This window comes from Urocitellus parryii, chromosome 1 (genome assembly GCF_045843805.1).
Source record: "Urocitellus parryii isolate mUroPar1 chromosome 1, mUroPar1.hap1, whole genome shotgun sequence".
NCBI lineage: Eukaryota > Metazoa > Chordata > Mammalia > Rodentia > Sciuridae > Urocitellus > Urocitellus parryii.
Genome location: NC_135531.1, coordinates 179,410,417 through 179,426,290, shown reverse-complemented (window position 1 = coordinate 179,426,290; position 15,874 = coordinate 179,410,417). Strand labels below are relative to the sequence as shown.

General features: G+C 37.4%; 2 protein-coding genes across 5 annotated transcripts in view; one reads left to right on the top strand and one right to left on the bottom strand.

The window, feature by feature from the left end:
* The window catches only part of C1H2orf76 (chromosome 1 C2orf76 homolog), a 57,876-nt gene extending 47,009 nt beyond the window's left edge, over positions 1-10,867 (top strand). For 2 of the 4 annotated variants that reach the window (XM_026410589.2, XM_026410590.2), the window contains 2 exons: positions 2,112-2,193; positions 10,714-10,867. In XM_026410589.2, the coding sequence (XP_026266374.2) occupies positions 2,112-2,193; positions 10,714-10,790 (159 nt within the window). In that variant the 3' untranslated portion in view covers positions 10,791-10,867. Of the gene's footprint in view, positions 1-2,111; positions 2,194-9,786; positions 9,963-10,713 lie in introns of those variants that run through there. The other 2 variants (XM_026410587.2, XM_026410588.2) reach the window with 1 other exon arrangement.
* Positions 10,868-11,339: 472 nt separating this feature from the next.
* Positions 11,340-15,874, bottom strand: part of Steap3 (STEAP3 metalloreductase) — an 80,358-nt gene continuing 75,823 nt past the window's right edge. Inside the window, exon 6 of the mRNA XM_077802278.1 lies at positions 11,340-11,478. The gene's annotated coding sequence lies outside the window, so the exon portion shown is untranslated. The remainder of the gene's footprint in view (positions 11,479-15,874) is intronic.

The window sequence follows — 15,874 nt, the reverse complement described above, 5'->3', positions numbered from 1 at the left end:
TCTTGAAGCTTCCAAGAGATAAGATCTGTTTTTACAGATACAGTTTTAAAACTTCAGAAAAACTTCACCTACATGTTCTTATTGGTGTCTTATATGACTACAGGACATTTTTCTCATTTCCAAGTGATTGCTGTCTTTTTATCTTCTGTTTCCGTCTGCAAGGCCTATAGCGTCTCTGGCCAAGCTTGTCAGTTTTTTAGGCCAGTTGGAATTTTAATTTCTTTCCTCAGCCAAAGTGAGAGACTTCCGGCTAACCCTTAATGAACTCATTCACATAAGGGTCAAGAGACTTTCCTAATTGCAATTTCCAGGTGTCTTCAAAAATTTCTTCTCATCACCACAATAAAAAAGCTGTCTGGATCCCTGCCCACCTAACTAAGCCTCCTGTTTGGACTATGAGCTAAGTGTCTTTTAGTGAATGAATAAAAGTAGAATGCAAATGATTATCATAATATTACTGTGCTATGATTATCAAGAAATTCATTAAAATATGTGTATGAGTATTATGGATTGTAATCAGTAGGCTGTTTATATTATAGTGAGAATAATTTTTGCTAGAAAGATTTGAAATAAAAACTTTGATCTCCATCTTATATTTTGTGGGTTTGGAAAACAAATAGCTATCCTTATTAAAGGAAGAAATCATATCCTCGAATAAACTGTGTAAGAAATGTGCAAAATCTTCAAGAAGGAAATTTTTTTTTATTATTAATTTATTGTGCTGGAGATTGAACCCAGGGCCTCACACGTGCTAAGCAAGTACTGTACCACTGAGCTACACCCCAAACCCAGAAGAAAATTAAATGCTACTGTTCTTTCCCATCTTCACCACAAACATACTTGAAAAATGAATCCAAACTCTGGGAATAATTATTCAGTCTCATAAAGTAAGCTCCTCTTAAGATCTATGCATTTTATTATGTTAAATTCCACTTTAGTTTAACAACAACAAAAAAGTGAAATATACTATGAGGAATCCAAAATAAGACTTACATAGAAATAGTTATGCAATTTTGGATAGGAACGTGCAATAGTATGAAGATATCAATTCTTGGTTAATTTACAATTTTAATAGTACCTCGATAAAGTAGTAATAGTTGCATATATGTAAATTATAGAAGCTTATTAAATAATAATTTAATACATAAAAAGTAAAAAGAGAAGAATTCTGAAAAAAATGAGTGATTAGCCCTAATATATATTAAGACTTTATTATAAAATTCTAATAATTAACAATGTGTGGTACTGTCACATGAACTGGTAGTTCAGTGGCACAGAATTAAAAATCCAAATATGGACTCAAATATACATGGAAATTTAGTGTATAGTAAATATGGCATTTCAAATCTATGGACAAAAGATGGAGGATTCAATAAATGGTATTGAAATAGCTGGGTTGACATCTAGAAGACTAGTTGAATTCCTATCTTTTTCTTTATGCCAAAATAAATCCCCATTGTTTTAATGACTCATGTAAAATTTAAATTCATAGATGAGGTTAGAGAAGAAACAGGTTGAACCTGAGTTGATAATTTGTTCAAGTTGGGTAATGGGTATGGGGCGGGGTTCATTACACTATTCTATATATATTATATGTTCGAATTTCTCCACAATTAAAAGTTTTAAAAATGAAATTCATAAAAATATGTGAAGAAAACATGGAATTTAAAACATAATCTTGCAGTGGAGAAGTCTTTCGAAGTATGATAGAAATTGAACAATCATAAAAGACTGACATTTTTTTTCATTCATTAACTTATTCAATAAAAATAAGTTAGCAGGAGGTAAAGAAGAAGGTACATTTCTCTTCCCCCTTTCTAGAGATGAGGAAACTGAGTCTTAGTTTGTGTAGTTTGTTTGCACACAGCTGAGTGCTGGGGGAGTCTGGATTTGAACCTACCTCTAACTGGAAAGCCAGGGCTGTCACAGTGCAGTGTGCACTTAGTAGGTTTGCACTGTGTGTTCCTTAATGCCATTAAGGGAGTAGAATGTGACTTGATGTGATTCGGATTATTACTGTGACTCCAACTTCAGCTCCACCTCTTTGGGAAGTCTTGCTGAATGCAAAAGCATATCAGTATTGATGAAATGCATGTTTTCTTTCTTTTTAGACAAATGAACTGGTGTTGAGTTTGGAAGATGACGACAGACTCCTGCTAAAAGAAGACAGCACTCTGAAAGCAGCCGGAATTGGTGAGGAAGGGGAATGATCTTGCTGAAGGGGCACTCACATTCCCGGCCTATGTGGCCAGGCCTGGCTGGTTATATTTGATGACTCCCTGTGATTTGAATGCCTCTTGCTGCTCTTCATACTTTCCCATCCCTATTCAAAGGAAGAGGAAAACGCATTCTGATCATTTGATCAAGGGCAGTCGTTATCTTCTCACCAAATGGGCAAAATGCAAATAGTTCGTTCAGAAGGTTTGCTCAGAATCCTGTTGAGGGTCATTTTAAATGATTGACAGGCTATTAGTACCATGTCTACTTACTCTCATCAGTGTCATTCGAGCCGATGGTTTGAGAGAAATGGACGTAGTAGAACTAATGTGGAATAATGAAATGAGATGTTGTTTGTATAACGTACAGCGTGGCTTCTGATAGTCATCCAAGTCACTCAGGGCTGACCAAGGCACAGAATTTTAAATAGGGTCCTAGTGTGTGCAGTTGAAGAATTGCCTGATTTAACTATTAAACTTAGAATGTGTGTATAGTTCCGATTTTTAAAAAATGTATGTGACATATCTTGTGGCCATTAGATGTCACTGTTATTCTACTTACACGGTTACCTTAAGCTGATCTGGCAATAGAGGAGTACAGATTAGCACGGAGGTCTGAGCAGGTGAAAGCATTGTGTCACTGACACACCTCTGTGGTCTGTGACCATGATGCAACGTCACAAATCATACTTCCTTCAAAACATGCAAGATGAGGTCCACACTGGGTACCTGTACATTTTTTGTTTGTTTTATTCTATTGAGTTTTTTTTTAATTGGGGATTAAATGCAGAAGTGTTTTTACCATTGAGCTACAACCCCAGTCCTTTTATAAAATATCCATATTTTGAGACAGGTTCTTGCTAAGTTGCTAAGGCTGGCCTCAAACTTAAGATCCTCTAGCGTCAGCCTCCCAAGTTGCTGGGAGTATAGGTGTACACCACCTCACCCAGCAGGAATTCACTTTTGAAATGATTCACATGAATAATGTGAATTTCTGACATGGGCATTTCTATTTAAATAGAATTTTACATGGCCGTTTGTAAAATCAGACTTGTTTCGGTATATAAGACTGTGCTATTTGCTAGGATCAGTGTCGTTCCCTATAATGAATATGTGAGATGGATTGTTATTTGAAAAACATTATTTAATTGGCATTTATTTCTTCAAATGTTATTACATTATTGTATCAGGTGGCTCCTGTGTTATTGAGACATGTGGCACCTAGGGGTAGCCCTGTTTGTCTTTAAAGCATAAAGTTATAATGAATATAATAGACTGGCCTTGTTGTGGGAATTGGCAGATAGCTCCATGGAAAAGGTTAAAAAATGCAAAAAACAAACCAAAAAAAAAAGAAAGAAAGGTAAGATTTTTAACGAGATGATGCAGTTGACATCTCATATAAATGAGAAAAGATTGAATTAACCAGAAAATTACATCAGGTCCATTGCCAAAATATTCAGGAAAATAAATTTCAAATTTTATCTCAGTCTTTATTCCAAAAGGAATTCTAGATGAAGTAAATGTTATACTGTAAAAATTAAGAAAATAAAATATGCAGCTCAGTGATAACCTAATATTGGAGAGAAAAGAGCTTTCTGAACAGGACTCCAAAGGCCAGCGCTGTAAAAGGAAAAAGCAAGAGATTTGACCAAATAACTCCCCCCCCAATTATAAACCATTAAAGGAGAAACAATAAACTATGAAAATCATGTGAAACATAAATGAAAGATAAAGTTATTAGCCAGACTTTTGTAAAGAGCTCTTGTATTAGTATGAAAGGATATGAAATCTGATAGAAGGTATAGCTAACATAGGAAAAACAGTTGTACCTTATTGGTAATGAGAGATGCACATTAAAATAGACTCTGCTTTTTATCATGGTCTAGTGGTTAAGAATAACAGCCCAGGGCTGAGGATGTGGCTCAAGCGGTAGCGTGCTCGCCTGGCATGCGAGCGGCCTGGGTTCTATCCTCAGCACCACATACAAACAAAGATGTTGTGTCCGCCGATAACTAAAAAAATAAAATATTAAAATTCTCAAAAAAAAAAAAAAGAATAACAGCCCAGAGCCAGCATGTGGGGGTCAGACCTCGATTCTGCTTCTCACTCTGTGGGTGACCTTGGTCAAGTAGCAGTTAGTACAAGATTAGTGGTTGTGAAAAAAAAAAAAATGCAGTACCCAGGGGAGCCCCTGGTGTAAGGAAATGATGTTCTCAGTACCACTGTTGGGAATGTATGTTGCCTGTCACGTTCCGTAGATCAAGTTGAACATTCTTTTGTGTTTGTTACTAAATCAGATATGTGCTTCTTCAAACTCTGAGGTTGTGGTCTGCCTTCAGAGCGATGGTGGGGTTCTCTTTTACCTTCCCTGTTTGTGAATCACTGCCACAGGAATTTTTACATAGCAAAGAATAATGTGCAGTACCATTATCATTTGGAAATGTATCCAGAGACATGTTTGTATTTGTACACAGAGAAAAGATCATATACCACAATTATAGAAATGGTTTCTCAGGGTGGTGGTATTGCCAGTAAACTGAGTTTTTCCTTTCTTCTCTGTATTATCTTAATATGATTATTGGGATTTGCAAAATTTTTCATAGTTTATAAGTATTCCTTATAATTAAGGAACTACGTTTTTAAAAGAATAATAAATCCCTAATCACTTGCTTTGTGACCTTCTGTAAGCCACTAGGCCTCTCTGAACTTCAGTTTTGTTTTCTGTATTAATGTGAATAATGAAACCTCTTTCAGAAGGTTTCATACGGATTGAATGAAAGAATGAAGGTGTCCAGGACAATGCATGGAAAAGGCCCTACAGAACAACTATTTTATTTGGAACCCATTTTGGAGATGGCATTTGGCAAATATTCTGAATTTGCTAGGACAGAGTTTGCCTCGTTCTCATTTATTTCAGACTGACTTATGTAACGGACCATCTTTAAAAGTGAGAATCAAATCCCTCTTTTTGTCATTCTTGTTTTCAGGCCACAGAACTTTGATCAGATTCAGATCCTTTTCATGGTTTCTCCACTTGGGTCAGGGTGGTATGGGGAGCAGACCGCCCCTGAGACCCAGGCAGAGCAGTGGCCTTGGCCACGACGAGACTTCAGTCCCTGCCAGGAGTTGTTTCCTCTACTATTTCCTAGCAGCTTGTTGCTGTCCTCCTGGCAACAAGCCAAGGTGGTACCCAGGCAAAGAAATGAGGATCCCCAGAGAGCAACAGAAAATCCTAAGTAGGAACTGAGTTTCGAAAAATGACAATTGAGAGTCAGGCATGGAGGTGCACACCTGTGATCACAGCTGCTTGGGATGCTGAGGTGGGAAGATCTCAAGTTCAAGGCCAGCCTGGGAAATTTACTGAGACCCTCTCTAAAAATGAAACAAAAAGGCCTGGGGATGTAGCTCAGTGGGAGAGCACTCTCCTAGCATGTGTAGGCCCGACTTTAATCCCAAGTACCACACCAAAACCACAAAGAAACAAAAACTGTGATACTTGAAGTATGTGATTTTTCTAGGGAATTTTCCCTCCCTCCCTCCGTGCTGTGTCTGATTAGGTTTCTAAGAGGTTTAAGAGAAAAATTCGAAGTCATCCCTCTCTCCCTTTTCACCACTTGATCTTGCTGGAGAGCTGTCACTCTGCTATCACAGCCAGTTGCCATGGGAATAATGCCAGTGTAACAAATTTATCATCATGACTCTTCTGCAGGAGTCATGAAAGGGAAAGAAAGGCTGGGAGGGGGAAATTAGGGGGGAAACTTGCTTTCAGAGTCTTTCATCTGTACCACAGATCCCCATTGTATAGTCCACGTCTTACCCTGGTGCAGAAATACATAAATAAAAACGATTTCCTTTGTGGAAGAAAGAGAGAGGAGAATTTTACCTAGAAATGTTGTTTAAGATAGAAAAATTTTTATCTTGTTTTTAACAATAGTTTATGGATTAATTTTTCTAATTAATAAATTGCATGTAAGTTGTGGGGTGGGAGATATTTTATCTCTTTCATTTTGCTGCATCCTGCTACTATTTATCTTTTGAATCCACTCTGGTATAAGAAAGAAATTATGGCAGAGAAATTCTTCTCAAGCCAGTTGTGTTTTCTTGGAAATGTTTTAAAGCAAGTTACAGTAGGCCAGACTGTATGCACTTATTTGAGGAAAAAGTTGTTGTCAAACCAGTCCCTGTAATAATTCCAAAACTCCCTCGTGGTTTGTTTTCATTTTGCTCCTGTCATCTATCCCCGACTAGAACCTGGTCCTGTGCATCACATCTCTGGTTTTCTCCTCCATGTGGCTAAAACAGGTTTCTTTTCTTCCTGCTTCTTTATCAGGATCATGTTTGACTTGTGCTTCCTTAAGGTTTGGGCCTTTTCCCTATCTTGAGGCGTCCTCATTTTCTTCTTTGACAGAGCCCCAAGTGGCTCCTCTTCATGTTGACATTATAACAGCAATGTTCATTGTTAACAGTTGACTTGCTTAGAAATCAGTGATTTCAGAACAAGGAGTCAGAATACACTGCACAGATTGTTCTTCCCTGGCTTCTATTTATTTTTTGAATTTTTAAAAATTATCTTTGACAATAATTGTACATATTGGTGGTAAAAAATGAATATTTTGATACATATGTATAACGTGTAATGATCAAATCAGGGTAATTAGCACATCTATCACCTCCGACATTTATGTCTTCTTTGGGTGGGAACATTCAAAATCCTTTCTTCAGGCCATTTTGGAATATACAATAAATTATTATTAACTGCAGTCAACATACTGGGCTTAGCACATTAGAACTTATTCCGTCTACCTAACTAACTTTATACCCATTGATCAATCTCTCCCTAACCTATTTCCCTCCCAGTTTTACTGTCTAATTCTATAAAAACATTCTTTAGCTTCCACATGTAAGAATATGTAGTATTTGTCTGCCTATTCGTTCTGTCCCTGGCTGATTTCCCTTAACATAATGTCCTCCAATTCCATCCATGTCGCCACAAATGACAGGATTTCACCCTTTTATGCCTGAATAATATTCCACTGTGTGTATGACTGTCCTTCCCATTTTACTTTCCTCTTGCCACTATGGAAATTGCAGGCACATGCTCAGTAAGTCCAGTCAGTTTTTATCATTTGTTTTCTTAGGTCTGTAGTTTGGTATCTCTTACCAGTTGATCCAAAACACATTTGAAGCAGGTATGACAGTAAGAGCACAGGAGTTGCTCTCTTTACTGGATTGTGAGCTTCTTTGGTGAAAACTTTGAAATAGAACTCAACTCAGAGCATCTCTTTGATTTGTAGATTGGGGTTTTGTGGAGTTTGGAAAGATATGGTGGATTCCTGGAACAGGACAGAGGGTGAAACTTTGTTTCGGATTTGGTCTCAGATTGCCCCATGAATCTCCTTTAAGTACACACACACACACACACACACACACACACACACACACACACACCTGTGTGTGTGTGTGTGTGTGTGTGTAATTTTTTAAAATCTGCAGTGATTGTCACATGACAGCTTGTCCTGATCACACCACAAAGCCAGTGCACACTTCTTGGTTTCCTTTCCCTAGCCCACAGGGGCTGACCCTTATACTACTTTGGGGCCAACCAGCTTGAGGCTTAAAAAGCAAACAGCAAATCCTTGTCAGTAGATAAGTTCACTGAGATAGTGAAGGAGTTAAAAAACATTGCATTTAACTTATTTTGGGATTACCCACTTAAAATTGTTTTTTCTTGTTTTCAAGTCATTGTTAACTATTTTCCTGTTAAATGGTATGTGTGTGTGTGTGTGTGTGTACACGCACGTGCACCTGCCTGTCTGTCTGACCTGTTAGGAAGCATTATATAATTGTTAATTTCATAGCCAAAGTTCAGATGTCCTGACTTGTGTTCATTTCATTAAACTAGAACATCAGTATTAAACTGATCCACAAATGCATTTGGAGGGCTCTGACTTGATTTCATTTGATAGTAAGACGAAGGGATGAAGTGGCGATGTATTTATTGGATTTTAGATTGCACATTCATTTCAGATTCCCATGCCAAGGCGCTCTGCACCTGACCGCACTGCCGCCTGCAGCACATTTAATTTAAAACCAGGTGCCCGAGGGGACCGGCACATGCTAGACTTCCTGAGGGTTCTTTCCCCACCATTTTTAAAGAAGCCATTTTAAATAGAATTTGGGCAGCATAATGGTGAAAAGAGCCATTGTGTAAAGGTCTTGAAAATCATTTGTAACTTGTTTTCACTTAAATCAGCAAATCAATTTGCAGTATTACATCCAGGAAATCATTCTCTAATATTTTCAATGGTTTTAAAAACATTACTACTTCTGTCAATGAAGTTTTAAAATCCATTTTGTTTTACATTTTTTGGATTTCAGAGAAACTTGGAATGTGTATGTTTTCCAATATAAGGGTGAGCATTTTTTTTAATCACCTTGAATATTTGAGTTTAACCCATTTGTCAACCTAGCTTTGTTGAAAAAAGAACAGACTCATATGAAAATAAAATCATTACCCTGGATGATTTCATTTGGCACCTATGAGAGATGGCCTCAATACTTTATATAAATAACAAGTCGCTCTCTAAGTTAATTAGACTCATCGCAACAAAACTGCATTGTCAGTCTTTGCTTTCTGTCAGCTTATTCTGAACCTGCTCTTCCTGTACTGCAGATCTGCGTGACATATTAGCTTCTCAAAAAGAGTACAGATAAATGTCAACTGCAGTAAGTGAAAATTGTAATTACAGGGAGCGTGGCTTGAGCCAAGTGCTGGCCGGGCAAAAACTGTGTAAAGTTCCATGTGTAAATAACACATCACAGACAAAGCCTCGCTCTGTGATTTTCAGGAAGAGGGTCCCTCTTGTTCGTTCTCCATTATTGCAAATTACCTACATCTATCTCTGTGCACACCTCCTTTCAAAAAGGAAACCCATTGAGCTTTTTGTTAAAAAGATAGATCTCCAAATATCTTCTTTGAATATTGAATTTTCTGATGCCCCCTTTTCAATATGTTGCTGATTTCAAGTGTGGAGCCTCTTCCCCATTCTTTTAAATGCTCTTTCTTATAAAACTGTCCTGCACACTTACCTGTTTGCTCAGGGTGCCCCTGTTTACAGCCCCTCCTCATTGGTTCCCATTCTCTCTGATGTCTCCCCCACAGTCTCACTGGGTAAGAGTTTGTGATCTGATTTTCATCCACTCAGATTAAATTTTATCTTGAAGGCAGAGTAGGCTCTGAAAATATCATTTTGTTTTTTTCTCCGAACATGTGTGTGTTTTCTATAGTGAGCACAGTAGCTTATGATGGAGAAAGACTACTTTTGATATTCTTGCAAATGGTAAAAACATTTTTAATGAGATGACATGCTAATATCATTAATTTCATTCTTTTGTGATAAGTTCTAATGATGAGATTAGAGCTGTAAACCACACACCAGTGGTAATCCATGGCTCCCTTCTTATCATCGTATTTATTTGGCTTGAAGAGTTTTACTTGCCTGTTTTTAGAGTATATGTTAATTGAATACTCAGTATTCATTACAAATAATCTCTTCTGTTTTCTCCTCAGGATTCCAAAGGCCCTTTTGCTCTTTCTGTAAAAGCCAAGCAGACTGTATTAACTTCTGGTTTAATTTAAAAAACCAATGTGGAACTTGTTGGCGCAACACCTTAAAGAATCGCATGTTTAATAAATTGGAAGGCTTTCCATCAGATTTGTCTCCAGTCTGAATTAATAATGTTGCTGACTTATTGTTTTAGAAGATGGAGTCCTTGACCTGCTAGGTTGAAAGAATTGTGACTGCTCTGAACCTTTGTGGGTCCTTTAGCTGTGCCATCTCCCCAGTGAATAATTAGAGGTATTTGAAGGTATTGCGGTAGGAGCCAATTTGTGTCTTTCACTTTGCATATTGTTGAAGCCTCATGAATTAATCATAAGCAGGGCAAAAAATTAACTTCTTCAGACACATATTTTGATGGGTCATGAGGGAGAATGTAAAGTGATCTGTAAAATATTCTACTGATCCTCTAACTATTAAATTATTATACCTACGGGCTAATTTCAGGGAGGGGAGAGAGTCCCTCCCCCCTCCGGAACTGAGTAGCATATTGGAAAAAATATCAAGGTTTGTTGGTTTCTAGGACTGCAAAGAAGACTATAAATAAGGGATTTCATGATTTTCTGAAAAATCTTAATTCTTGTGTTAACTCTGGGTTTTAATTTTGCAGGTTATTTTTCTTTTGACTTTTAAATTATTTTTATTTTATTTTATTTTATTTTAATTATTTGATTTTTAGATTCTTACAACTACACCTAAAACTTCTTGCTGATTTGGTGAAACGTATTGTATCACCCAACAACTAACTGATATTTTTCATTGCAGGCGTCTGAAACCATTCCAAAATGCCAAACCAAAGTAATGTGGATTTCCATACTTGTTTAAAATTTAGTTTTACATTAAAATCTCTTTTCCATTTTCTGTTTCTCTTTTTTCAGCCAGCGAAACAGAAATTGCATTCTTCTGTGAAGAAGATTATAAGAACTACAAAGCTAATCCCGTTTCATCCTGGTGAACAACGGCTCACCTCGGGGCTTCCTCTTTGCATACCTGTATTAAGCTCTTTATTCCACTAGTGAGTTTTTGAAATTGACAAATAAATCTTTAAAAATTAATCCCAGGCTCTGCTATTTGAACTGAAATTTGGTGATTTCTCTCTCTTTAGCCAGACTGGACTTCCTTCCTTCCTTCCTTCTTTTGATAATATGAGAAAAATGTGATTTTTTTAAGCGAAAAAAATTGTTATTGAATTAGTGATTCTTTTAGTGGTTTGCATGTTGGGTCCTTTAAAAAGAGAAGATCAAGGTCATACTGTTTATTTTATATTTTTTCCATAGTTTCTGGCTAGCACAGCTGTGACTGTCTTTGGCTGCCAGAGATGGGAAGAGGCTCTTAGGACTGTGGTGCCATCTTTTAGGTCAGGGAGTGTATGATGTTCCCACCACAAATGACATTGAATGGTGTTTACATGACGGAGGTCTTATGATGTAATCGCTTTCCTTTTTTAGATATTGTGTTAGTCAGCTTTTGTTGATGTGACTAAAATACCTGATGAGAACAACTTGGAGGGGATAAAAAAGTTTACTTTGGGCTCACAGTTTCAGAGGTAAAACAGGTTGGCCAACTCCACGGCAGACTTGAGGTGAGGCAGAACATCATGGCGGAAGAGCGTGGTGGAGGAAAGCTGCTCAGCTCACAGCCACCTGGAAGCAGAGGGAATAAGGTGCCAGGGTTAAAATGTAATTTCGAGGGCAGCCTGCAGTGACCTGCTTCCTGCAGTTACACTCCACCTGCGTACAGTTACCCCCCTGTACAGACGTCCTTTCAAATTATTAATCCATCAAGTGGATTAAACCACTGATTCAGTTACAGCTCTTACAATCTAATCATTTCACCTCCAAATATTATGAACCTTCCTGCATTGCCTAATGTGAACTTTGGGGGGATACTTCATATCCAAACCATAACAGTTATCTAGGTTTGTACAAATAACATTGCTGGAAATTTTTTATTTTTCTGAGCTGTGTTTTCTGACTTTCATTACAGCAAACTCTAATTCATCCAAAGGCAGTTTATTTATAGAGAGGAAGTAGCCAGATGTTTGTACTTCTCAAAGTGTTCAGAAACAAGTCTACATCCTGGAAGATACATTCTTTCAAAATTATGTAATACTGTTGGTTCCTGAGTGGCTGATGACAGGGACAGTGTCTGAGCAGAAGTAATTCTGTGGGGGCCTTCAGCCAGCATGTGTCTCATGGGATCTCCTAGAAAGATTTAGCTCTAAAATTACCCCCGTTTTCTCTCTAAGTTGCCTTTCAAGTGATGCAGAGAACTTAGAACTTTATCTGGTAGGTAGTTGGAAGCCAAGGCAAAATTTAAACAGCTAAATTACATGATTCAGTTTTTAATTCTATAAAGTGAGTTTGGGGCTGGTCATGGCAGTACCTGCCTGTTGTCTCAGCTACCAGGGAAGCCGAGTCAGGAGGATTACAAGTTCAAGATCAACTTGGGCACATTAGTGAGACCCTGCTTCAAAATAAAAAATGAAAAGGGCTAGGAATGTAGCTCAGAGGTAAATATTGGGAAAAGAAAAAACAACAACAAAAAGCAAAGTGAGCTTTGGTGACAGCATCAGATGGTAGAAAGACTAGAAGACAGTTGTCACAGACAAGGTGAAGACTGGAGGGCCTGGCCTAGGGTCAGGACAGAGGGCAAGTTGAGGAGAGGAGATGATCTTGAGAGTGCTCACATTGGATCATGCATGAGAGCAAACATGGTGGCCAGTACTTAACACGTTAACTACACACTTAACTTTAACCACAGCTCTCCAAAAGTGATAGCGTTGTGTCTATTTATAGATGGGAAATTGGAGATGGGGAGGACTGGAGCCAAGTCTGCCTTAAAATTCTGAGCTTGCTTGTTCCAGCCTATGGCCAGGATGCAAGGTAGAGTGACCTGGGAAGTTTGGCACTTGGTGAGTTCCTACCTGTGGGCAGTGGGGAGGGAGGAGTGGAGACTAAGTGACTTGCCAGATTGATGGTGACAGCATTAACCCAAGCAGGAACTCAGTAAGTAGATCAAGTTCAAATATATTATTTTTTTCATTTTGCAGATACCCAGTTTACATATGATCTTTTCTTTTTATGTGACATTAAGCATTCTTTACCTGTATATTTTATTTCTAAGAAATAATGCAAAAATTTCTGTGAGTGTATATCAAAAGCCTTTTTGGTGTGTGTTTTCCTTATTATGAAAGATATATATGTTTTACTTGTAAACAGAGTCTTAAAATATGTTATGACAAAAAGAACTTTTACCAGGAATGGAAGGCTAGTTCAAACTTAGAAAACCTACCTATGTAATTTATAAAATCTATAGATTAAAGGAGAAAAAAATTATGCTTGTCTTCATAAAAAAGCATTTAATGATATTTGTCTCCATGCATGAATACATATTAGCAATGGATAGAAATGCCTTTAGCTTGATCAAGTTCTATGCATAGAAGACTTACTTAATGGAGAAGTGGTTATTAAATCTATTAAATACAATAGGACAAGGGTGGCCAATACTGCTGATGCCACTCAGTGTTGTTCTCTGGGTCTCGTTATAGCCAGTAAGAAAAATAATAAGAACCGCAGGTGGGAAAGGTGGACACAAAGCAATCGTTTGCAGTCAGCATGATTGCGAGAGGATCAAGGGACAAGTTATTAGAACTTGGAGACTTCAGGAGCACTAGATAATGAACCTAAAATGAATTGTTCGAAAAAGCTATCAAGTGTTATTAGAGGGCTATAAATGACCTAAATAGAGAGAGAGAGAGGGAGAGAGATACTACATGTTCATAAATGGAAGATATAAAGATATAGAATTTTACCTAACCTGCAATTTAGTGTGATCTTAATCAAAATCCCAAAGGAACTTTATCATGGAATTTGACAAATGAACTCGAGAGTTCATTTGGAAAACGAAATGTGCAAGATTATCCAAGATCAATTTGGAAAAACACAAAGCAGGGTGGGGTGGGGTGTTGCTTAGAGGTCACAATATATGTTTAAATTTATAGTAATCCAAAGAGCTTGGTAATGATAGAGAAACTGAGCAATGTGATTGTATAACATGTATAATCAGAAATTATACCCCATCTATGTTTGATATATCAAAATGCATAAATGCATTCTACTATCATGTGTAACTAATTAATTCAAACAAAATTTAAAAATTAATTAAAAAAGATCAACAGAATAGAGGGTAGAAACTGACCACTGTGTATGGCAACAATTTATAATAAGAATAGCATTTGAATCACTAGAGAAAAGAAAACCACTTGGCACACAGCTAGGCATAGACAGGTAGAGGGCCCTACTTCATGTCATTCCCTAACATTTCAGACAGATTAAAGAAACAGGAAAAAAATGATGAGCTCATTACAATATGGAGTATGTCAGAACCTTGGGATAGAGAAGGCCTTCTCAAAACACAAGATGTGACTGCTGTAATTTGCCATATTTGAAAAACTAGATTGAAAAAATCACAAAGGCTGAAAGACAAGTAAAGATTTGGAGAAACTACTTGCACACATACAAACAGACACCTTTGTGTCTGGAATCTATGAAGAACTCTGACAAATCAATGAGAATGGACAAGCATATAACAGAAGAATAAATGTATCGTACAAAGAAATTCATATAAAAGGAAACAGTCCTTACAGATATGTAGAAAGACGCACATCCCGTTTTTTCAGGAAATTCACATTGAAGTACAGGGTACCATTTTCAATTATCAAATTGGCAAAAAGTGAAGGGTTTGTCAGTAAGCGTTGGCAGCGTTGTTGTGTCTGCACTGCTGGGGGGCATGAATTGCACACCATCACTTAGGCAAGCAATTTGGTATGCTATCCATTGAAATAACAGGTATGTGTGTTATATTGACCCAGCAGATCCAGTGCTTAGGATTTATTCCAAAGAAACCCTCTTATGACTGCAGAAGGAGGCATTTATAAGGGAATTCACTATGTGTTACAAAAACACTGAGACAACCTAGATGATATTACTAAGAGAGGTTAAACAAACTATGCCATGCATGTGTCTGGGTTTCTAATCTAAAACAATGAAGGACATTCAGGTCATTCACTGTCATGGACCTTGAGATATTGATGGATAAAATGACAGAGGGACTCATAAAATGTGATTTCACTGTTTAAGAGAAAGCACAGAATGGTAAATACATGCATATAGAAATGTAGGTTGTTATGGTCCAAATGTGAGGTTAGGGTGGGAAGTTGGTTCTCCATGAGGACTAACCCATTTTGGATCCTGAATTTGCCAGTGCCACCTTCTTAGACTTCCTATCCTCCAGAAACGTGAGAAATAAGTTTCTGTTGTTTATAGATCATCCAGTCTATGGAATTTTGCTTGCAGCCAGAATACATGTGAGCATGAATATACACAATGAGATACATGTCCACACAAGGGTACACACCGAACTTATGACAGTGACTCCTTTGGTGGGGAGAATAGGATTGGGAGGTGGGGTGGTAGGAAGCCTTGCTATGATGTTTAACTTTATCAGGAGAATGTATTTGTGTCCAAAATTAATAAAAACAAGCCTGATGTGTATATAGAAATCAAAAGAATCAGGAAAAAAACCCAGCAGGCAATTGCCATGAATATTTTTTGGCATATTTGTATCTAGATTGTTTGCATTTTTAGTGTTTCTGATCTTTTTCATATTTTAAGTTATATTTGCTTGTAAAAATAACCAACTTTGGGCTGGGGATGTGGCTCAAGCAGTAACACACTCGCCTGGCATGCGTGGGGCGCTGGGTTCGATCCTCAGTACGACATACAAACAAAATACAGATGTTGTGTCCACTGAACTGAAAAATAAATATTAAAAAAAAAATCTCTCTCTCTCAAAAAAAATAATAATAATAACCAACTTAGAGGTGAAAATCCTCTTTCTCAAAAATTTCTCCATTCCATAGCTTGATTATATATTTTCAGATGTTCTTCTCCACATATATTATTATTTAGATATGTAGGTATGAACTAGGTACGGTGCTGCACACCTGTAATACCAGTACTTGGGAAGCTGAGGCAG